General features: G+C 37.2%; 1 protein-coding gene across 1 annotated transcript; it reads right to left on the bottom strand.

Annotated features, from left to right (window-relative positions):
• Positions 1–1,942: 1,942 nt before the first annotated feature.
• Positions 1,943–21,937, bottom strand: LOC111503102 (uncharacterized). Its single transcript, XM_074186349.1, has 4 exons — positions 21,447–21,937; positions 12,964–13,724; positions 9,750–10,227; positions 1,943–2,774 (listed from the first exon to the last, which is right to left on the bottom strand). Exons 1-4 carry the CDS (start codon positions 21,874–21,876, stop codon positions 2,011–2,013), a joined length of 2,433 nt encoding a protein of 810 aa, XP_074042450.1. The 5' UTR covers positions 21,877–21,937; the 3' UTR covers positions 1,943–2,010.
• Between the last annotated feature and the right edge of the window lie 1,592 nt (positions 21,938–23,529).

Genomic DNA, 23,529 nt, shown 5'->3' with positions numbered 1-23,529 from the left:
ACAGCTCCTCCCGAGTCCACTACTCCAAACGAGTAGAGTAAGATTGGAACGGCAAGCATATTTGTTGCAGCAACTTTGTTCTTCCCCGACAGTTCCGATGACCAGATCTGTCGAAGTTTGTGCTGATACTGCCGCGGAGAGAGTTTTTCACTGCAGTTACCTCTTGTGAGTGACGTTGTTCCACCCCGAGGTAAGTATACGTCTCTCCGGCATCCAGATGGTGTAGGATGCTTCCATCTACGAGCTGCATATATAATATAATAATATTATTGTTATTATTATTATTATATCAACGACTAATTGGAAAAAAAACAAGAATCCGATATATTGCTTTGCTGACGACAGCACACTTGTCTCGCCATTCCATTTGGATTTCAGGACATCGGCTACGGAGTCACATCCTCACCCGCAGCAAGAGGTTGCATATCTCAATGAGGATCTAAAAGTGATTTCAAATTGGGATGAAAGTAACCAGGTTCAATTCAAAGCCACAAAAACCCAGACATAAGTTTTCTCCAGGAAGATAAATGTCTCAGAACTGGATGCTTCGATAAGTTTGTTGGGGGACACCAAAATGCCTTGGCACAATCATAAAGCAGTTCGTAGTTGACAGTTGGAACCTTAGACGGTGTCTTAATGAGGGCGATCTTCCATGATAACTTGCTTACTATATTATTGTTTGCTTGCCCATCAAGTACAGTTGATTCCAACAATGCATTAGTTGCTCAGTCTAAACTCACTGATGAGCTCTATGGCAGATCGAAACAGCGACTGTATGGTGTCAGAACAGCTTTGTTTTTGAGCTATGTCTTCAACCTTAGAAAATAATGACGAAACATGAATCTGCTTTTGAGGAAATGAGCTGCTGATGATATCTGCCTATGAATAGATTTAGACCTTTCCTATTTGGACGCTCAAATGAAGTTCCTGGAAGATTTTGAAAGTTATTCGAGAAATTTACTAGAATGAAACATACCAGCAAAAGCCTATAGTAAAGTTTATTGCTTCACCAAGTGGGGAAGGCTAATTTGATGACAGTTCTTGCACAACTTTCATAAATTTGGATATTAATTACGACTGATATATTTCCTAACCAAACTCCGTACGGAAAAATCGGACAGCCAATTAGAAATATTTTAATTTTCAGGAAAGGGACCCCTATATGCGAAGGTGATGAACATTCCTGTACGTCTTCTCTGGAATAAGCTTATTAATCAAAACGAATTTCGTTGCTGGATTTATGGGACGGAAAACGTTATATCAACCCCCTATCCCTTGCAATTACCGCTTCGAAGAACATTTTTGATATAAAAAATTAATTTCTAGAAAGACGAACAGGAATTCAACACCTTTGCAGATAGAGGTCACTTGTTTGAAGATGGACTTTCTTTGTTTTTTCCATTCCTACTTTCTGTACGGCGTTTGGTTGAAGAAGATCCCATTCGTGATTGGTACCCAAATTCACGAAAGACGTACAAGAACTTTTGGTCAGTTACATCCCAAGTTGGATTATTGTTCATACTTTACTCTTCTAAGATTTTCACCACCAACATCTGCCAGCATAAGGCTGAAACTGAAATGGGGATTTTTTGACCAATTGCTCGAAGGGCTGAAACTATATTGACCGGCAGGCAACTCAATCTAATATATAAAAATGGATGTTTGTTGGTAAGTGATAAACGTCTACATCACTCAACCGATCGTGATGAAACTTGACATGTATGTGTAATTTTTCATAGAGAAGGTTTTTAGGCTATCAATGTTTCTGTAACTCGCCACTAGATGGTGCTGTAGAACAATTTTTTGAAAGCAATGTTCTATAACGCTGCGCATGCCTAAGTTACTTGATTCTGATTCTGTCAAACATTTTGGAACAGGAGCGATACAGCAACATAGTACTAGTATAACATAAGGGTACGATTTCGAAATGATCTCCCACATATGGCTGATGTATTCATTTGAATTTATTCATGACATTCTAACAATCTGAAAGGACAAACAGAAACTATGTTATTTCAACCAACCTCTCCTGACACATTCATTGACCATGAACCGAAATCGTTCTCTACCTCTTGGCAACACACCCGCCAACAAACTTTCTACAGTGAGAAGTTCGGACGAATCACCATCTTCAGGTTTTTCGCTGTGAACAAATAAAACGAACAACAGTGCATGACCTATTTCATAATCACATTCCAGTTCTATTTCTTTCTCAAACTGTTCGAAAGTGAATTGGCTGGTATCGCATTTGTGCTTTACCAGCACTTGCAGTAAATTTTCGTAATAGTACTTTATGAAGTAATCCAGGTTCTGTTCGAGAGTAGGTCGCGCAACGCTGGTCCAGAGAAAGAAAAACAGATCGGCTGCTGGAGAGGCGTAGTTGAAACACTGGAAGTCGACTATTTTGTTTGAGATGGCTTTGCCGTTCTCGAACTTCTGCATGATATTGTTGGTCCACAAGTCGCAGTGGCTTAATGTTGCGAAAGGTTCTCTGGCTATTGATCTTGGAACTGTTCCCCAGATATTTATTTTAGAACCATATCGGGCTGTGTCTTCATTTTCCATTAGGATTGTTTTCACGAGCTCTTCCCATTGTTCGTTTCCTTCATTCATAACTATGAAGTCGTGGCAATAAGGTTTCACTGTTTTCTCGAAAGCTTCAGGTTCTTTGAGTTTGAATGCCATAAAAACCCCATGGAATCCGGCTAGATCTTTGAGGATGAGCTTTGTAGTTTCAAAGTCAAAACCGTCTATTCTCTTGATATTTTTGTAACCTAAAACAAACATCTTCATCATTATCTAGGTAGCAACTCAACATGAATCGAAGAATAGGGCCAAGGTGGTTTATCCGGTTTGATGAGAATATATTTACTTAAATAATAATAAATTTTTTTTATTAATTTTTTTTTATTTATCCTCAAAAGATCATTCACATAATGTCCCTTATAAACAAAAGTATTGAATAAAATTAGCAACATGTTGAACATTTGCACAAAATGTAACCAAACGAATCAGGAAAACCCATTGATGACTCTGAGGTTGCGCATAGGTTTCCTAGTCATTTGGTTACACAAAGTATAGAAGTAAACATTTCGGCTTTATAACTACAACTTATATAAAAAATATAAATAAATATGAATAACATTGTAAATATAAGAATATATATAAATGTAAATAGAAATGTAAATATAAAAATATAAATAAAATAATAAGTGACAAACATATACAACAGAATAATAAAAATACGCAGATGAAATAAATCAAGTAGAGCTAATAATATTAATGTATAACATGGAATACGAGTAAATAATGGAGTGAGTAAATGAAAACAACTAAAAAACAGATAAAATAAGATAAGATGAGAACATACAATATCAAAATTATACGGGTAACATGAAATATATTAAATAACATGAATTGAATGATATAAATAAAATAATTCATATAGAATAGTTGATTTGAATATGAAGTAAAACTATCTTGATCATCATATATTATAAACTCTTGGGTTTGATTATAATTCTAACCTGTGTTGAATGTCCAGGAATATTATTCAATAATATACAATGCCTACTCAAACTTCCACTAGTGAGTGCAACGTAAGTCTGTCTGTCACATGTAAGTATTTTTTTATGATTTCTTTAAATACATTTATGGACTGTATATGATATATATAAGTTTTGTATATATCGGGCAATGAATTGAATATTTTGCAGGTGAGATAAGAAAAGGACCTTTGTCCTATCGATTTCTTGCAAAAGTTCGTTTGCACTATATCTTTGGATTTGTTCCTCGTCTCGTGAGTATGTTCCGTTTGCTGTGGAATTCGCTTATTTTTAAAAGTATAAATGATTAGGCTGTATACATGTATCTGACGCGGATCCAGTATTCGTGTTTCTTTAAACATATCATTTGGGGGTATTTCATAGGTTCATTATATATTGTTTTCAATATTCTTTTTTGAAGAACTTCTAGTTTTTTCAGGTGTGTGGCTGCTACAGATCCCCAGGAAAGAATACCATACCTTAATCGTGATTCCACCAGTGCACAGTATAGTATTTTGAGGTGAGTGGTTCCTAATATATTTCTAAAATATTTGAATTTATATAATAGTGGTCTTGAAGTTTTTGTGATCTCATTAATATGAGTGTCCCATGAATGAAATTAATTAATACCACTGGTAGTTAGACAAAAGTGTTTTTATTCATTTCATTTGAGTGATCATGAATTACCTTGAAGTAAACAAGTCATCAATCACACATATTAGAATATATTTAGCTCATACAAGACAGGCTAGATCCGCAAACGCTTCGTTTTACGAGATATGGGGACTATTTGCTCTGAATGCAAATGAAATTATATGTTTGTGTATGTAATGCATATGAAGAACATAAAGTTCTCAATCGGATGTCAACAAATTCGTAATAAGTATCTCCTAACACACACCAAATTTCTTTTGCATATCTCGACCTTTTTTAGAGTAATACAGAACTATTCTGACAGCATAATGTCATATTTTTTTCGTGCAGAAACACTGCCTTTAGTTTGCCGCACTTATTCACTAACACCCTGTATACTCAAATATTTCATGGCGTTTGGACTGGCATCCAAGTTATTATTCCTTCCATTGAACAAATATTACGTGATATTTGTATTTGGAAGTGATGAAATCAATTCATTTTTTGTTTCAATTGTATTAAAATTCAGATTTGATCTATAAAGATAAAATGAAGTGTTAGATTATGCTCAAGAACTTGTTGATCTGTGTCAGATTTAAACAGAGAAATATATTTATCATAAACGGTACAGTTTCATCAAAACATGGACTAGTTGGACTAGTAACTATGGAAGAACTGTTCGAAAGGTAATTCTATGGAACATAAATGTTCCTGATGTTTTCTGTAAAATGCAAATATTGGAAAAAAAATTCATGAGACTTCTGAAATGATGTAATTTGTTTAACGTGAGTCATGAATCAACAGAATATTTATGATTGTCAATCTTACTGACAAGTTGGTAAATAATCATTCAAATCGTGTGAAATGGCCACCACGTTCACCTAACTTGACCCCTCTGGACTTTTCCTTCTGGAGCTTTATCAAAGATAATGTATTCGGCTCAAGTTTTGGCGAATGAAAGAAACAATAACGAAGGCTTGGATGGCTATAACTCCAAAAATGCTAGAAAACTATCAAGAATATACTATTGCAAGAGCGAATATGTATATTTGATGAGATGTCGTGAACGAGGTAGATAGTAAGGAGCATTTTGACAATGATTTTTCATTTGTATTTTCATTTGTATTTTGTAAGGTTAATTAAACACAAACCTGGGTTCAGTTGCATCACTGGCTGCCTGCAGCCGATGTTTTTAATTGATAATACTTTATTACCTTTTAGACAAAAATTACATTGTATGGCAATTGTCAAGTTTATATAACTACATTTACCACATGGTACTGTGTTACATGCCAACATTCAGATACTAAGATGAAATAAATAAAATGCAGAAAGGCAACGGAAATGCGTGCTGTCTTTCGAGGTAGTTCTATTATCGAAGTCAAACAACAACAAATAAGTAACAACAACAGAACATCAACATAATAGAAATGGAAACCTTGAAGAACATAGTACCAGTTAAAGCGGTGAAAACTATTCGAAAATTTCTGAAAGGCTGTAAAAGCAATTATTTATCAAAAAACGTTTCAAATTCGACTTGAATATTTTTATTCTTTCGCAATTTTTTATGTCATCTGGCAAGTTGTTGAAAATTTTTAAACCAAGTATACTTGGGGAATTCTTTCCAACCTCATATTTGGCAAATGGAATATGAAACAAGGAACATTGTCTTGTTGTCCTAGAGTGATAATTAAAATTCATAAGGAAGTAATTTTTGTTTTCAAATATATTATTATATATACACAACTCAAAGACGAACAGTGAGGGTAAGGTTAAAATTTTATATTTTATGAAGAGTTTTTTACATTTTTGTCTTGAAGAGACTCCTGCTATACATCTGATAATTTTTTTCTGCGCTTTACACACTTTGTCAGCTAGCGCAGATGTTCCCCAGAAACAAAGACCGTATCTCAGTTTTGATTCAGCTAAAGCGTGATATAATTGTATTAGTTGGTGTTTATTCATTACAGTTTTAAGATTTTTCAGTTTGTAACTTTCTGAATTCAGATGAGAGATAATATGTTCACAATGCTTATTGAAATTTAAATGTTCATCCACATAAAGGCCTAAAAATTTTGTGTCTTGTTTTCTCGAAATATTTGTATCATTTGAGCGCAGTGATAAATCTAGATTACATTTTTTCGTCTGTTATAAAAACGAATGAAATTGGTCTTTTCCACGTTAAGCTGCAAGTAATTATCAACGAACCATTCATTTATGTTATTCATAAGAATATTGCATTGTTTGTTAAGAATTGTTTCTTCTCTATTGGAAACAACTATAGATGTATCAGCTGCATACAAAATGTACGAGGCTCCATCATAACTATTTGCGCAGTAAGCGCTTCTCGCCACAGGCTCAGCCTCAATTGACCCATTCCTATTCCGAGATTTACACCAGCCGTGAGCAATCCTAACATGGGTATTAACGCAACCTCCTTAACGTACAGGTCCAGAGGGGTCAGACCAGAAATTAATTCTATTGGCGCAGTTGGTGTCGTTCTCATGGCTTACGAGCGGAGCTCCATACCTGAGAATAATACTCCAAAGAAAGTCCGATCTGAGCTTTAAAAAGCATCAAACTTTGCTGAGGTTTGTGAATTTTTCTGGTTCGGAGCATTGAATTGAACCTGGTTAAAGTCTATCCAAATCCAAGATAGAGTGAAACAAAACAAAACCGAAGCGTGATGTTCACGTGATCGCCCAGTGTCAGATGGAAAGGGCAGCGTTCATTGGTGAATTCGCCTTCTTGCTACGAGTTCGGTACCAGCACAGGGTTGTAATCAGTCGTTTGCGTGTTTGTGTGGTGTGCGTTATAGTATATTGTTAAAACAATTTTCCAAGATGTTCAGTACAGACACTGCTGATGACACTGTGAGCTATCCTCTGAGTCCAGCCAGGAAACGATCCAAAAAAAGACATTTGAGTGTTGAGATGAAAGAATTGATTATAAATGTGTTCAAGAAAGAGATGGAAGAAATTGAGACATCGACTGTTGACGAAGTCGTATCGAAAGTTTCCGATAAAATTGGAGTGTGTTGCGCTTCGATTTACAATGTTTTACGGGAATATAAACAAAATCATACATTTTCCAAACCGAATACAAATCAGAAACGTCAAACCATTATAAAATTAATAGATGATGATGATAAACATGCAATCAGGAGGAAAGTGCATGAGTACTTTTTCAGAAATGAAATACCCACGATAGACAAAGTACTCACAGAAATAAATGAAGGTGTTTTATTGCCAAGTTTTAAGCGGTCAACATTCCATGAAGTATTGAAACTTTTGAATTTTGTATGGAAAAAATAAGGGCGCAATAGTTTATTATTGAATAGAGAGAAAATTGTGTTATGGAGGAGAGAGTATTTGACCAAAATTAAATATTATAGGGAACAACAGAGAACAATTTATTATATGGATGAAACCTGGGTTAATGCTGGTCATACTACCCCTAAATTATGGGTCGATGTAACTGTGACCTCATCTAGGAGGGCCTTTCTAGATGGACTATCCACAGGATTAACAAATCCATCAGGTAAACTTATATTTATATTAAGACCTGCCTCAATCGCAATATATGAAAAGTAACCCGAGTATTTGTTTTATTTACTTACATACCTCTTCATAATTTCAGGTAAAGGAAAACGGCTTATTATTTGTCACATCGGCAATGAGAATGGGTTTGTTGCTGAAAGGCGAGTTATTATGGGCGGATATGAAGAATTTTGTAGCTCAGCATAACACCACGTTCAAATTTGCAGATCTCAAAGTACTTTTTGATGAGGCTTTGAAAAGAGTCACAGCGGAGAAATGGGAGAAGTGTGTCCGGCATGTGATATCGGAAGTCGAGACAAAGATGTGGAAGTTTGATAACATAATAGAGGCACAAATCGAACCACAGATAATTCAGATTGGTTAGGATGACACTACTGATGAAGAGACAAATTCATCCAGTTGAATAATTTTGATTAATATTCCTTTTGATTTTACATAAAATAAAAATTATCAATAAAGAAATTATTACGTCTCTTTTCATATAATGCTTGAGTGCGCTGTGAAAAATCCAATGAAAATATTTTTATATTACACATATTATCTGCATTTTTCCCGTTGAACTGCAAAACTTGTGCATTTCACTCGTTATTATAAAAAAGTTTTCCTAAGTATGATATAGTATTTGCGATCAACAAGATGTTGGTTCTGAATACCACCCCGGCCAATTCTTGGGATTTTCAATATCATGTGCGTAGAGCATGTCAATGTTTACATCCACGCTATCTTGGATTTGAATTTGCTTTAGTTTCACCTCAATTCGAAATCACTTCTAGATTCTCGTTAAGATATGCATCTTCCTGCTGCCGGTAAATATGTGCATATGCAGCCGATGTCCTGGAATCCAAATGGAATGAGACAAGTGTGCTGTCGTCCGCATACCAATATATTGGATTGCTGTTTTTCCCAAAAAGTCGTTGATATTCCATAAAAGGAGGGTTGGAGACAATATGGATCCCTGAGGAACACCAGCGTTGATGGTTAAAATATCCATCTACTGCCACTTGCAGGATTCGTTCTTTCAGGAAGCTGGAGAGCCACACACAAAAATGATCCGACAAAAGCCATAGCATAGAATTTTGGCCAGCAAACCCTCATGCCTTAGAAATATCAATTGCAATATCGATTGCAATATTCCAAGTTAGTACATTTCTTCCATTATGTTCAGTTCATGTTTAGCTTTGAGTTCTACACCTGAAAAATATTGGTCCCTACTGTTTTGAGGTATCTCTGATCGGGAATTGTATTGCCATACAGTGATGACGAGAAAAACGTCATGTATTGTGTTACATAGATGAATTCGTTATTACACAGTAGCTACAAAAATCGATAAAGTAACCTATAGGTGCGTATTTGAAAAAATAAAGTTGATGATGTAATCTAATGAACTAAACGTATCATTGTAAATTGGTTTATATCAGATTATAACAATCATTAAACAGTATTGAAAATTTCTCAGCCTTTTTTATATCTTTCGAAATGAAGGCTGCAGAGTCAAAAAAAATTCGACAATCCTAGTGTTTGACGAATATTTCGAAAACAACCACTGATATTCTCTATAAGAAAAAGTATTTCCGTTCCACAAAATAGAAAACTTGCCCAATTTAACCGACTTTTCGGGTCTTCCCGTTTCCGAAACAGCAACAGTGGGATCTGGTAAAAATAACGGCCTGTATAAAATAGGTACATTCATGTAGTTTTCTCAATGCCGGTACATTCTGTTGAAGGATTGAATAATCTGAACGGTTACTTACCACATTCTAACAGATTCTCTAGAAATCGAACCTATATGCCCAATAGCGAGTGAAATCACTAACCAATCGGATACCGTCAGTCCAAAAGATCATTCAAAGTAGTTTGTTAATTTGTAGAAAGTGAAAATAATGAGACAAGAAATACTTGAGATTTCGATAACGGCTGAAGGGCTACAGTTCTAAGAAATAAATGAAAAGAAGTTCTTTCTCTGTTAAACATAATGAGTATATTCTAGTACATGAGTTAAAATGTCACTCACCAAGTTCCATCAAATTTTCCAGAACAATTACAGCATCATCGTCTATCTTATCACTCCCATCCAAGTTTTTCCTGGTTGCTATGCACTTACAAAAATAGTCGACTACATCAGATACTCCCAGTCGTTTTTGAAAATCTTGCACATTAGGAACAATAATTTCGTAGAAAGCCATTTCGTTGCGATAAGTAGTCTGAACGTTGAATATTTTTCTGAACATTTCTAACTCTGGCAGCGTTTTTGCTACAGTGTGCAATATTTCTTGAGTACCGTTTTCGATGTTGAGCAGTGTAATGTCGAGTTTGAGCATAATGCTGCCATAGTTTTCTCCTGGTGCTGTGAGTCTGCTGATTTTAGTATCCTTTATAATTTTATTTGGCCCCAAGTAGTTCTTCAGTAAATCTGGTAGGTTTTTTATACAATCCGCGCCACCCATATTTCCTACAGTCATTCGAAACAAACTGTTTTGTTCTACTGAATATCATATCAAATTCGCTGGTAAATGTTTACATAACAAATCATTCACTCTCGTGATATGTGAGATAAGGATGTCTAGAAAATAAACGTATTAATTATTTACTCATATAGACGTTGCTAACTTGTCTGCCTTGAAATATATGAATTGAGCAGCATACGTGGAACTGGGTACAGTGCAGGACATTAACAGTGGATCAATGTATTTATTGGTCTGTGTTTTGTAAAATGTGGGTCGCGATCCCTTGGGGAGTCGCAAACTATCCATAAGGGTCGCTTAGTAACGGCAAAAAGTTAGGAAACATATTTTCATCAAAGGTCAATTGAAGGACCTTCATTATAGGCTAACATAAATCAGGAAAATTGAAAAATACTGATGATTCACATTGATAATAATGTCATAAACAGCCTGCTTTTCGTCAACCAATTTTTCACCAATTTGTTTTATCTACGTTCAGAATTGAATTGTTCTCTAACCTAAAGTGATTTTTTGGTGTTTGTTTTTTATTGAGGCCCCTGTCGAAAACGTCAAATCTCAAAAGTAAAAACCATCTGGGGTTAGTTCAGGGTAGTCTACCTTTGTTCCAAGAGCAACAGACTCAGACTTTCTATAGTATTTCAAAAGCAGAAAAACTCCATCGGCATTGATGATATACCAGAAACACTTGTGAAATATAATATCGACCTACTTCATCAAGAATTTACCTTTCAAGAAATATCCATTCACATAAAGGAAAGTAAATTAGAAATTAATAATTACAGAGGCATCTCATTACTTTCCAGTTATTCTAAACTTGTAAAATGATTTGTTGATCAGCAACAACCGTTATTTCAACACCTCGACACGTGTTTTGATCACCAAGTGATCATTTTCAAGAGGAAGATCAAAATGTATGATATTCCTCTTCCAATTTATTCTAAGGATTAAGTGGGGAATGGGACAAAATACAAGCGTATCTCAATGGCCACAAAAGAAATAACCAGGAAAGGAATTTCTGGCAAAAACATAACAATCTGCACTGGCACCAGACAAGCCCTATTAGCCTTGAACAGACAGCGTGTTACCTCAGGGCTAGTACTAGAGTGCCACCAAGATTTAGCCAAAGCCTCGGTAGATAGTAACATTATCCTGAGGTGGATTAAAGGGCACGACAGGAGTAAAGGTAATCGCATTGCCGACTCTTTAGCCAAGGAAGCGGCTGGACTGAGAATTTTAGGAAACAGTGGCACCCACGGCCTGATGACTTCGACAATTGCGGAACTAGTCAAACGTCACACCCATGCTCAATCCCTAAAGAGATGGGATGAAATGAAAGGATGCAAACTTGCCAGGATCACCCTGGGCGATCCTGGGAAGCTGGCACCGAAGAAATATCTGGTGATGACCAGGAAAAATCTACGCTTAACAGTAGGATTTCTGACTGGCCACCGTCAACCAAGGAAACACCTCCATAATATGGGGCTAGTGGACACACCTCTACGCAGAATGTGTGAACAGGAAGATGAGACTCTCAGGCATGTCCTGTGCGAGTGCCAGGAGTTATCGTCAATAAGAGAGTGTGTGTTCGAGGAGTCTTGACCTACACCTGCCGATATAAAGGAGATGTTTGCTAGTGACCTGTCCACCTTCCTGGAAAGGACAGGATGGACGATGACCTTGGAGGACAACTCCTCGAGAGGATGTACAATGGGTCACATGTGGCCCAAGTGATGTGGGCCTACACTCACCCTCCCTACTCTACAGATACAGATAGTAGTTCACTGTAATTTATAAAGGGTGTAACTAAATAAGTGTAACATTTAAGGAGGTGATTCTTCATCGAGAAAAAGATAGGATCTTTCATATAAAGAAATTTCATTGGAACATCCCTTGTTAAGATACAGCCCCTTAAAGGGGTACATGAAATTTGTATAATTTGGAAAAAATTGAAAATAGACTACTGTGGCATTTATATTTTGAGAAATATGGAGTCTACCCAGATTATAATTCTGTGAGAACTAATGATCTCAGGAAAGAATTCGAAATCTCGCGTTTAGAGAATAGAAGGTTATACATGATGATCGCAATGTGTTACAAAATTTATAATAATTTCCTTAACTGTCCCAAGTTACGTAGTTTAATGAACCGAAGAAACCCTATCAAAATTATAAAATCCACCCCTGTTTTCGAAATTCCATTAGTCACCACGACTCAAGGTACCCCAATCGTAACGATGCTAAAAGTCACAAATAATACACTATTAATGTCTGAACTCAGCTTTGTCCAACTTCCTAGAGACTTTTTTACTGTCAATCAATAGCTTCTCTGTCATATTTTTGGATCAGTTACTTTTTTATTTTTTCCTTATTACATAGGTATAACTTTAGTTTCTTTCATTGTATACTGTCTATGAATTTACGATACATATATAACCATTTTCCCATGTAATTAGGTTGCACTTGTATGAGAACAAATGAATAAATGAATAATATTGCCCCATTGCCCCTTAGTCATAAATTGGCGACGCCCTTGGTCACCATCAGAAAACAAAAAATATCAGACCCTGAAATTATAATTCTCTTTGACCATCAGTGGAACGCTAAATCTGATCGCTTGGTGTTCAAGAAGTGATCATCTGAGTGTTATTTGTGTGAACAGCGTAATGCATTGCTACTTATATGTAATAAAGACCAAATCAGTATTATCACTTTTATTATTATGAGTTAACATGACCAAATTACAAGTAATACAGGTTTCGTATTATTTCAGCCATCCATGTTTCACACATTCACGAATCATATAATGAACCCTCTTTTTTGTTTTCGGCAGCAACCTCGCCAACATTTCCTCCGTAGATAACACTTCAGTGGAGGTGTCATCTTCCGATTTTCCATTGAGTGTAAATATAATGAATAGCAACGCATGTCCTATTTCATAATCAGTCTCCAGTTCAATTTCTTTTTGAAACTGCTCGAAAGTAAAACGGCCTGTATCGCATTCATGTTGTACCAGTACTTCTAGCAAATTTTCGTAGTAATACTTGATGAAGTAATCCAAATGTGATTCCAGAAGGGCTTGTGAAACACTGGTCCACAGAAAGAAAAACAAATCCGCTGCTGGGGAGCCATAGTTGAAACACTGAAAGTCAACTATTTTATTAGCAACTGCTTTGCCGTTTTCAAATTTTTGCATGATGTTGTTGATCCACAAGTCACAGTGAATCACTGTTGCAAAAGGTTCTCTTGCCGCAGACCTTGGAATTGTCCCCCAAGTCTTGATTTTAGAAACGCAGCGGCCTGTGTCTTCATTTTCATTTAATAAGATATTCACAACTTCCTGAAATTTGTCGTTTTCTTGTTGCACCACTTTAAAATCATGGCAATAAGGCTTTATTTTTCCGGCAAATATCTCAGGTTCCTTGTTTTTCATTGCAATAAACACTCCATGAAATAGGGCTAAGTCTCTAATGATGAGTTTTGTAGTTTCAAAGTCGAAACCTTCTATTCGCTCGATATTTTTATAACCTGAAACAAACATCTATTGTAGTAAATGTCCTGTAAAAACACATTATGTGAATTATAAATTATAGTACAGGCAATAACGCCTGACGGTTGAGATTCTAATTAAAAAAAGTAAGTTTCTGAAAAGTATCATGAACAGAAAGCCAAAATACATGTGATACATGTGTTATGTAGATAGTATGTAGAATGTCACTAGATCGAAATTCCATTGTCTACTATATAAAATGATTTGAAATCCCTGAAACAACTAAAAAAGGAGAATTAAAAATGAGATAGCTGAAAATAATAATTATATTAACCAAAATAAACGTGAAATGAAATAATAGTGAAATAAAATACAAGTAAAAATAGAACAATTGAATAAATAAAAACAGAGAAATGAAAAAAGAAAGAAAATAAAAAGTGAAGAGATTCCAAGTCACGTTAGTTCACGACGTTTGCATTGTTAGTATCTACAATCGTCTTCGGGTGATGACTGGACTGATTCCCCCGAGAGATGACTATTTATGGGTGGTTCGAGTACTTTCACTTATCCCCGCTTTCCATTTTCCGCTTCACTGGTTCCGTGGGAGATGACCATTTTGGCGGGAGTTGGCCATTTTTCGCTTGATGATGGGTTTCCATATGTTGCGTATTTCTACGCTGGCTTGGCTGAATACGTTGTTGGACAACATGTATGCGGCTTCCTTGAATTTTTTCCTAAACCAATGTTCCTCTCTGTGCAAGATCTCAGCTTGGGACCACTCGATGTTGTGTTGATGGGTCCAAACATGGTCTGCTATTCCTGATTTGCTGGTTTCACCTCGCTGTGTGTGTTTCTAGTGCTCGGCAATGCGAACATTCAATGGCCTCTTAGTTTCACCAATATAGGATTTCCCGCACTCACAGGGTATCCGGTAAATGCAATTCTTGGAATCGCAGTCCGCGTTTGGTGGCCTGGTTTTCGTGAGGCTGCTACGGATAGTGTTACCGGATCTGAAACAGGTTCTGATGTTGTACTTGGAACCAATTTTTCTTATCCTCTCCGATAATCCTCTGATGTAGGGAAGTGCAAGCACTGGTTGTGACGGCTTCTCTTCCTTGCGAGGCTCCTGCTGTCTTCTAGCCAAAGTCTTTTATACCATCGCTTTGGAGTAGCCATTCCGTTGAAGATCATTTTTGATGATGTCTAGTTCCTTCTCGAGACCTTCCTTCGTATTACAGAGCCCAAAAGCACGGTCTAATAGAGTCTTGATGATTCCTCTTTTAGTCGTTTGATGGTGGTTGGATTCGTGGTTCAGATACTGTCCCGTATGAGTGGGTTTTCGGTATACAGATGTTTCCCACTTAGTGTCGGTCCTCTTCACCAAAACGTCTAAGAATGGCAATTCGTTGTGGATTTCCTTCTCCATGGTGAAATTGATGGAAGGTCTCACGCTGTTGATGTGTTTCAGGAAGGCGACTAATTCAGTATTCCCATGGTTCCATATTATGAAGGTGTCGTCAACATATCTCAACCAGACTCGCGGTTTCTTGTAGGCTTCTGAAATGACTAGAGTATCAAACCACACCATATATATGTTGGCTATGACTGGTGAAAGTGGCGAACCCATTGGCAGTCCTTCATCTTGTGTAAAGAATTCGTCCTTCAGTTACGTACACAATAACAGTTACGTACACAGCATCCTAGTAATTCCATGATTACTTCTATAAATAGATTCCTTCTCTCTTTTAGGTTTCCGTCTTCGGATAGCTTTCTCTGTATGATTTGAAGTGCTTCTTCGACCGGAACGTTGGTGTAAAGGCTTTCCACGTCGAAACTAATTAGTTGATCTTCCTGTGTGACCTCAATTGACCCTAGTAGTTCGACAAAATGTCTTGAATTCTTCACGAAAGACGATGTTTTTCCTTGTGATGGTTGTATCAAGGGAAGTAAAAATCTAGACAAGTTTTGAGTAGCCGAATCTCTGGGGCTGATGATCGGTCTAAGCATTGCATTGTTCGCATTGCCGAGCACAAGAAACACAGACAGCGAGGGGAAACCAGCAAATCAGGAATAGCAGACCATGTTTGGACCCATCAACACAACATCGAGTGGTCCCAAGCTGAGATCTTGCACAGAGAGGAACACTGGTTTAGGAGAAAATTCAAGGAAGTCGCATACATGTTGTCCAACAACGTATTCAGCCAAGCCTGCGTAGAAATACGCAACATATGGGAACCCATCATCAAGCGAAAAATGGCCAACTCCCGCCAAAACGGTCATCTCCCACGGAACCTTCAGTTTCCAATATTTTTGAAAAGGTGACATACAATCCTTATAATGCTAATGAAATTGTTAAAGACCACTTTGATCAAAGACCTATATTCTGCATGTGTATGATAGGCCAAATTCTTCAGACGAGGCAACACTACGTTTTATTCCTAGTAACATCCGGTACATCAAACTTGATGCAAGAATTGCAAGAATAGGCCAAAGAAATTCTCAATGTGTTGGCTAGTATTGCCCGAAATTTGGTCCAGATTTTTTTGATGAAAATCCAATAGGAGCATTGTATCTCTATTTCTTATCAAACAGTTAGTTGAGAAGAAGGGAAGCCTGTTGGATACTTTAATCTCAGTCCATCAGACTTCTTTCTATTGTTCATTTGAAAACTGTAGTAAGAAACCTGGCAATAATTGTATAAATATATTATATAAAGCAATAAATGCAGGAGCATTATAAGGGCGTGTCTTATAAATTGGTAGCAAATTGCCAAAAACGGCTCTCTTGTATAGAAAGACCTAACAGATTGTCTCTGGTTCGGATTCCTGGCCATACTGGCTTGGAAGATAATGAGGCTGCTGACTCTGTTGTAAAGGAGGGTGCGGCAAGCAGCTTCACCGGACCAGAACCTGTCATTGGCATCTCTTTAGGCTTTGCCAAACGTAGATTAAACACCTGGATGGCTAGAAGATTTATGAACTTCTGGCAGAATCTTCCAGGATTGGCTCATTCCAAAGCACTTGTGATGCACTGTTTGGAACCTTTAGTATAGTAGTGAATATTACTGGAGTATTTTCCCAACATCAAACCATTATTTTATCACCTCGACACGTGTTTCGATCACCAAGTGATCATCTTCAAGAGGAAGATAAAACTAATCATACTTACAAAACTATCTTTATTTATACCATAGATACCTGTTCTAGGTACCTGCGGCTTGTCTTGAATTAACCAATTGATCACAATTGTAGATTTCACAATTGTAATTTGTAAATCTTAAATTAATTTTACAATTGTAATTAATTTAAGACACTCTAGACGCAAGTACCTAGATCAGGAATCTATGGTATAAATAAGGATAGCTATATAAGTATGATTAGTTTTATCTTCCTCTTGAAGATGATCACTAGGTGATCGAAACACGTATCGAGGTATTAAACTAACGGTTTGGTGTTGGGAAAAAGCTCGAGTAATATTCACTCCAAGGCGTTTATTCACCCTTCAAAGGGTGTATGCAGGTGTTTATGCCCGACGTTTCGTCTACTACTGCAGTATACTTTATTAACAGCGATGTGGTCCAGCCGAGCAGCACTGATAAGATCTACGGCGAGTCGAAATAGCACTGTCTGGTGAATGCTTTGAATTTGGGCTCTGATTTCAATCAGTTGCTCTGCAGTCAAAGCTGTATTGAAAGACAGAGAACGAATTTCGTTTAGGGAATCTCATTAATTTTGTTTCATGGTATATGGGAAATATCATCGTCTTTACCTGCTCAAACTTGTCCTTCAAGAATAGTTGAGTCGTGGTCCAGCCTACTGATGAGACTTGGGCGGATCATAATAGCGTCATTTGGTGTTAAATCACCCTCCATGGGTGACAATGACGTCCCACCCGGCAGAAATATTCTCCAATTCAGCATTTCAAAAAGTAAAACAAAACATCATGGATATCATTCTCAATTGTTTTTTTTATCTCAATGAGCAAAGATATGTCACTAGTTTGTCACTAGTTGCGTACTCAATTTGAAGCATTTTGTTTTCGTTTCTATAAATGTCCAGGTGAGTCTACGGTCTATTAGAAGGCCGAGGTACTTCAGCTGTGCTTGCCAATTGATATACCTTTCAAAGACCCTCACTTTCATGTTCTCCCTATGGTTATTGCCTGAGTTTTTCCTGGGTTCACTCGAATCTTCCAATCGAGGTATCAGTATGAAAGATGAGAGGAGAGCCGCATCATCGGTGTACAGAGCATATCCCCCTGTGGCACTCCAGCGAGAATCTCCCTATTGTCAGACAGAGAGCCCTATACTCTAACCCGAAACATTCTGTCTTTCAGGAAAGACTCAATCCACCGGATCAGGCCACAAGGCAGATCAAACGCAAGTAGTTTGTGCAGAAAGCCTTCGTGCAATACACGGTTCGAGATATCTAATAAAACAATATGCATTCTTTTGTTCGTATTCAGTTCTTAGATGGTGTTTTCCACCAGCTTCAGAACCTGTAACTCATGGAGTGTTCCCTCCGGAGGCCGAATCCTTCGTCAAGCAAAACATTTTGATCCTCAACTTCTTTGTTGAGCCTTTGCTGAACGGCTCTCTCAGCCAGCTTAGCCGCCGAGGAAAGCAGATTGGTCGGGGGATAGTTCTGTGGGAACAACAAGTTGTTTGGGATCAAAGGACGACCGCACCTTATGGGAAAGTATCTGAGGGTCACCAAACTGTTTATAATATTCAAAAGGTTTTCAACGCAGTTGTCCGGAAGCCTCTGCTATAATCTATTAGTTATTGAGTCGAACCTCGGAGACTTCTTAGCGTTTGCGGCCCTAATATATCCCTTTAGTTCTTCCACAGAAGTCAACCGGATGTTGTCGTCGTCATCTACACTAAGCATGCGATGAACCTGATCTTCCAACAGAATATCTTGATCGAAATCATCATTATCGTCGACGTTAAGCCGAAACTGCCGTTTCATCGTGTCAACAAAGGCCAACGCTTTGTCGGCGGAGAAATAGCATACTCCGCGTTGTCCGTAAATGGATGAGTCTGCCTTGAGTCTGCGGAAGACCCGCCAAAGCTGGCCATCCCCAGGCTTAAAGGATTGCACCTTTCGTTTCGGTAGTCAACGATAGCCTGTTTCACTTGATTGACCATTCTGCTTGCTGCAATTTTATCCCTTGGGAAGAGGGCACGTTGGTAAAATCATCTTAGACGCGTATTAAGGACTCAATACGCGGAAGAACTCGTAGCTTTTCAGAGGGCGTTCCTCTCTAGAGGTGCCACGTCGAGTTCGTCGGGAGAGCGAAGTGCCTCAGTAGAGGCGTGCATCTCTCCGAGATGGGCTGCAAAGGCATTCCAGTCCGTCGATGACCTCATGTAATGATCATGGGAAGGAAGATCATCACCCAGTACCAGAATTACTGGATTATGATCGGAATCCGTTTCCGACAGAACATGATTGGAGAACAGGGGAGGCTAAAGTCATAAAGACTATATACACACAGAAAAGCCCGCCAGAGGCGCGAAAATTTTTTGGGGTACCGCACCTATTTGAAGTAAAATACGTATTATTTGCATAACTGCAAACAAAAATTGTGTACTGCCGAAAATTATACTTATAAAACTGAACTTGAAAAAAAACAAAAACTAGGAAAATGTCTTTGAGTTGTTGAATATAAATGAACTCTCCTCAGTCGATAAATAATAAAACTTTTCTCTTCTAATATAACAGTTTTGTTAAAAATTGCTACAGATATTTCATAAGCACAAGTACTCAATTATGCTTATCTTTGAGACATATCTAAAAACGATTGACAGTTGTGATGTACAGGTAATATTAGTAGTTTCATCAATTTCCCATGCAAAAAAGAAACACTTCCTTGCTTATATTTTCCTCAATAATATATGCCACACTGTCAATGAGCTCATTTTGGATGGTTTTTGAGGTGCCCGAAAAAACGCTGCCATTTAAAAAAGTGCCAAATTGTGAGTCGTATTTGCTCCATAACATTAAAAGTTCTTTGTAATTGCCGCGATTAATCGAATCTTCGGTTTCATCGTGTCCGCGAAAAGTTAATTCTGGGGATCCCAAATAAATCGTAATATCGATAAGTCTTTTTGAATTCTACCGATTTTCCCCAACCTGATTTTTGAGAAAAATTATGGCCTCTTTTTGAGCTGTATCTGAAGCTGTTTCTATATTTTGTTTGCTGAACAATTTTAATTTACAAGGTGAAAAGTTTTTCTCGTTTAATGGAGCCAGTTAACCAATTGCATTTATCGTACCAACTAATATTAAATCCTCGATTTTGTCGATTATCCGACGCTTTAATTGAAATCAAATTTGGTTAAGGCCTTCCCAGAGTTTCAATGATGTAAAATATATTATCATAAGATAAAGACTTTTTGCTGACTATTTGTCAGCAACCAATCGACTATATCGTCAGATTTTTTAATTTCGTCCAACTGATAATAAATGGAAAAAAAACTTACCGAAAAGTGATAACCTGAAAACACCTTGAAATTGAAAAAAAACACTTTGAAAACACATCAAAAATATTACCAAAAAGCTATAATACAATACTGCCTGTTTTATACACAAATAACAAATATTATCAAGAAACACTAAAACGATTTACCGAAATATTTTTCTGTCCCGGCCCGCTACGGCATCCCGTCTGAATAATTAATTAAAAAACAAAGGCAGCCGTACACTAACGGAGACCAACTGGAGGCTAGCCTCCTCTAACGCTATAATTTCTGCAACTAAAAGTACAAATCGGGACGTAAGTCGCTGATGGGATCGGCCTCGCGAAGCTTGTGTTTTTTAAAACGGTCGGAGGCTTGGCTCCCTTGCAACGTATGGCATTTATTATTTCGGGTTGATGGTTTATTCGTTATTCGTTCATGAGCGGTGCGTTTGAGGTTTGTTGATGCAGGATACAGGGTGGTACGTACTACGTAGTGAGCGATAGTGTTTTTTCGGGCATATTATGTATTTATATTAAAAATTAATGGTGAAGTAATGATACAAAAGCATTTTTAGAAAAAAATAATCATAATTATTTGTCAACATCTTTTAGTTTATTGCGATGAATAGCCTCAAATTTTATGGAGAAGCTAAGCCTCCTCTGACAAGCCGCCGCTGTTTCGCATCAGCAGATCATCCAGTGATTCAGGAAGTAAACGAATAGTTAAGGGTTGTGAACTGAGATTAGGTTGTGGCAATCTCTGCTCAGTCGAATTTCGATACCCAAGGCCTCAGTTCCGTGTAATCAGGCACAAACTGCGAAAAATCAAGAAGCGTACTTGGTTAAAATCACTATGTAAACGCAAGTGAGACGTTAGTGGAACCACCTTTTGTTTGATACCCAACTTTGCTTGCCAAGTTTTTATTTCAGGTTTGGTGATTTGACCGACAACTATGTAAGTAGAAATTTGAGAAACTCTCCTGGAGTGCCACACGTTTCAAGAAATGGTATGAAATCAATTGAGTCTGATCACGATGGATACCTTTCCTCCCAGAGTTGGAATGAAACCTACATTCCCAATAGAGGAGGTTTCATTAGTGAAAACACTAACCAATCGACTATCATTCGAGTTAGTTTGATAATTTGTGGCAAGTGAAAATAATGAGGAATCTAAATGTACTTGAGATTTCGATACCAGTTAACGGGCGACAGTAGAAAGAAATGAATAAAAAGAGGTTCTTACTCTGAGAAACAGAATGGATGTTTTCTATAAAATGATTTCAAATATCACTCACCAAGTTCCATCAAATTTTCCAGAACAATTACAGCATCATCGTCTATCTTATCGCTACCATCCAAGTTTTTTCTAGTAGCTATACACTTACAGACAGTGTCGAAAACTTGAGTTATTCCCAGTCGTCGTTGAAAATCTTGAACTGCAGGAATTATGATTTCGTAGAAAGCCATTTCATATCGATAAGTCATTTGAACGTTGAAAATTTCCCTGAACAGTTCTGTTTCTGGGAGTGTCTTTCCTACAGCGTGTAATATCTCTTTGGTGCCATTTTCGGTATTGAGCACTGTAATATCGAGTTTGAGCATCACGCTTCCAAAATTCTCTCCCGGTGCTGTGAGTCGAGTAATTTTGACATCGTGTATTTGTTTACTTGTGCCCAAGTAATTCTTCAGTAAGTCTGGAAGGTTTTTTATTTCTTCGCAACCCATGATTGAATATGCTTATGCAATGAAAACTGATTGACTGTTGCTAGAAATATCCTACGTTATTCACAAATATTTATATAACAAATGGGTTATCATTCTGATAAGTAGATAACAATTAGTGAAACATTGCATAATACACTCGTATCTTGATAGATAGGCGGTGGTGAATTATTAGGAATCATTCAGTTTGAATTATCAATAACGAAATCATTAAGTTGTTTTGTCAGTTTTTATTAATTTACTTGAAACTGCGTTATCTCAGTTAGTACATATTCAATTAAATCGAAATCAGCACCATTGCACCTTTGCCAACATAGGTATCACAAGTGGATTGATTCCGTCAGTATAAAAACTTGGTGCTCGGGATTCGATGATGTCAACGAAGGCCGTTTCTGTCTGGTCCGGTGAGAGAGTTATTGAAGGGCTTGAAAAGACGGTAGTCTGTTGGCGAGAGGCTTGAAGAGTATGGTGGGTTAGGCTCAATTCGTTTAATATTTGGACGATGATTTGTGGAACGTGCGGACGGGTGTTATTGTGGAGCAGAATCGGACATCTTCTGTTGACCAGTACCAACTGGTCCAACTGATACCAATGATCCAACAAGCCTTAGCATCGAAGTTTGGCCAGCAAACCCTCATGCCATACACGGTCAAAGGCCTTAGAAATACCAAGCGCAACAGCTCTGGATTCTCCATGTTTCTCGATTGCCTTATTCCAAATATGGGTGACATACGATGCCATTTGTTACGAGTTACTTGGATGAGAGCATTGAAGCAGAATAAGTGGGCTTAAGAGACAAGATAAGTTCGATTACTTCTAATGTTGATATTTTGATCACAGGCAAACAACAGGTTTCGCACTAAAGACTATAAAAGTATGAAGTTTTGTATGATGACTTAGTTTTTGCTTAGTTTGTACCTCGTAATTCTTTTTTTGTATGTTTTTAGACCTATAAGTGATAAATAAAACTGTAAATTGATACGGAAGCACCAAACTCTTACTAAGATTCGAAATAGATGAACTCTTCAATCTAGCAGACCACTATTGTGATCTTCTACCAGTTCACTGTGGTTCTGGCGTTGAATCTGGTCATTATTACGCCTTGGTTAAAGACGATACGGACTAGTCTTGTCACTAAATATTCTAGCGTAATCTTGAATTTATTGGGGTCTCTGGAGATACCCTACATTTTATTCTATGAAAGAGAGGACATTCGCAGATCAAGATCTTCAGATGATGAGGTGCTGCAGGTTTTTCCGGGTTTTCCTGCAGCTGAAAAAGCAAATGCGCCACTGGAATCAATCAAGTCGCCCCGGAGCGCCAATTGTTTGTTGTTGTTTCCTAATTTCATAATTTGTATTACGTCATTTTGATAATTTATAGTATCTTTTTATTTCTCCTTTATTATAAGCATGTTATAAGTAAACGAATATTTAACCATTAAATGTGAAGTTTTCTCAGGAGCCTTCTCAATTCAAAGAGCCTTTGAATACTTTTATAGAAAAGTAAATATTATACGTTCATTAGAATATTCAGTAGTTTTGTAAAGATACTTATAATATAATCAAAATGCAATTTTTATAAGAGTTTTTCAGTAGTTCCAAGTGAGCGTGATAAAATATAATGCAGCCTATAACGATAAAATAAAAAAGTGTT

Source organism: Leptinotarsa decemlineata, unplaced genomic scaffold (assembly GCF_025532065.1).
Source record: "Leptinotarsa decemlineata unplaced genomic scaffold, Ldec_3_MD MMD2_tig00078422_RagTag_RagTag, whole genome shotgun sequence".
Taxonomy (NCBI): Eukaryota; Metazoa; Arthropoda; class Insecta; order Coleoptera; family Chrysomelidae; genus Leptinotarsa; species Leptinotarsa decemlineata.
This window is presented reverse-complemented; position numbering and strand designations above follow the sequence as displayed.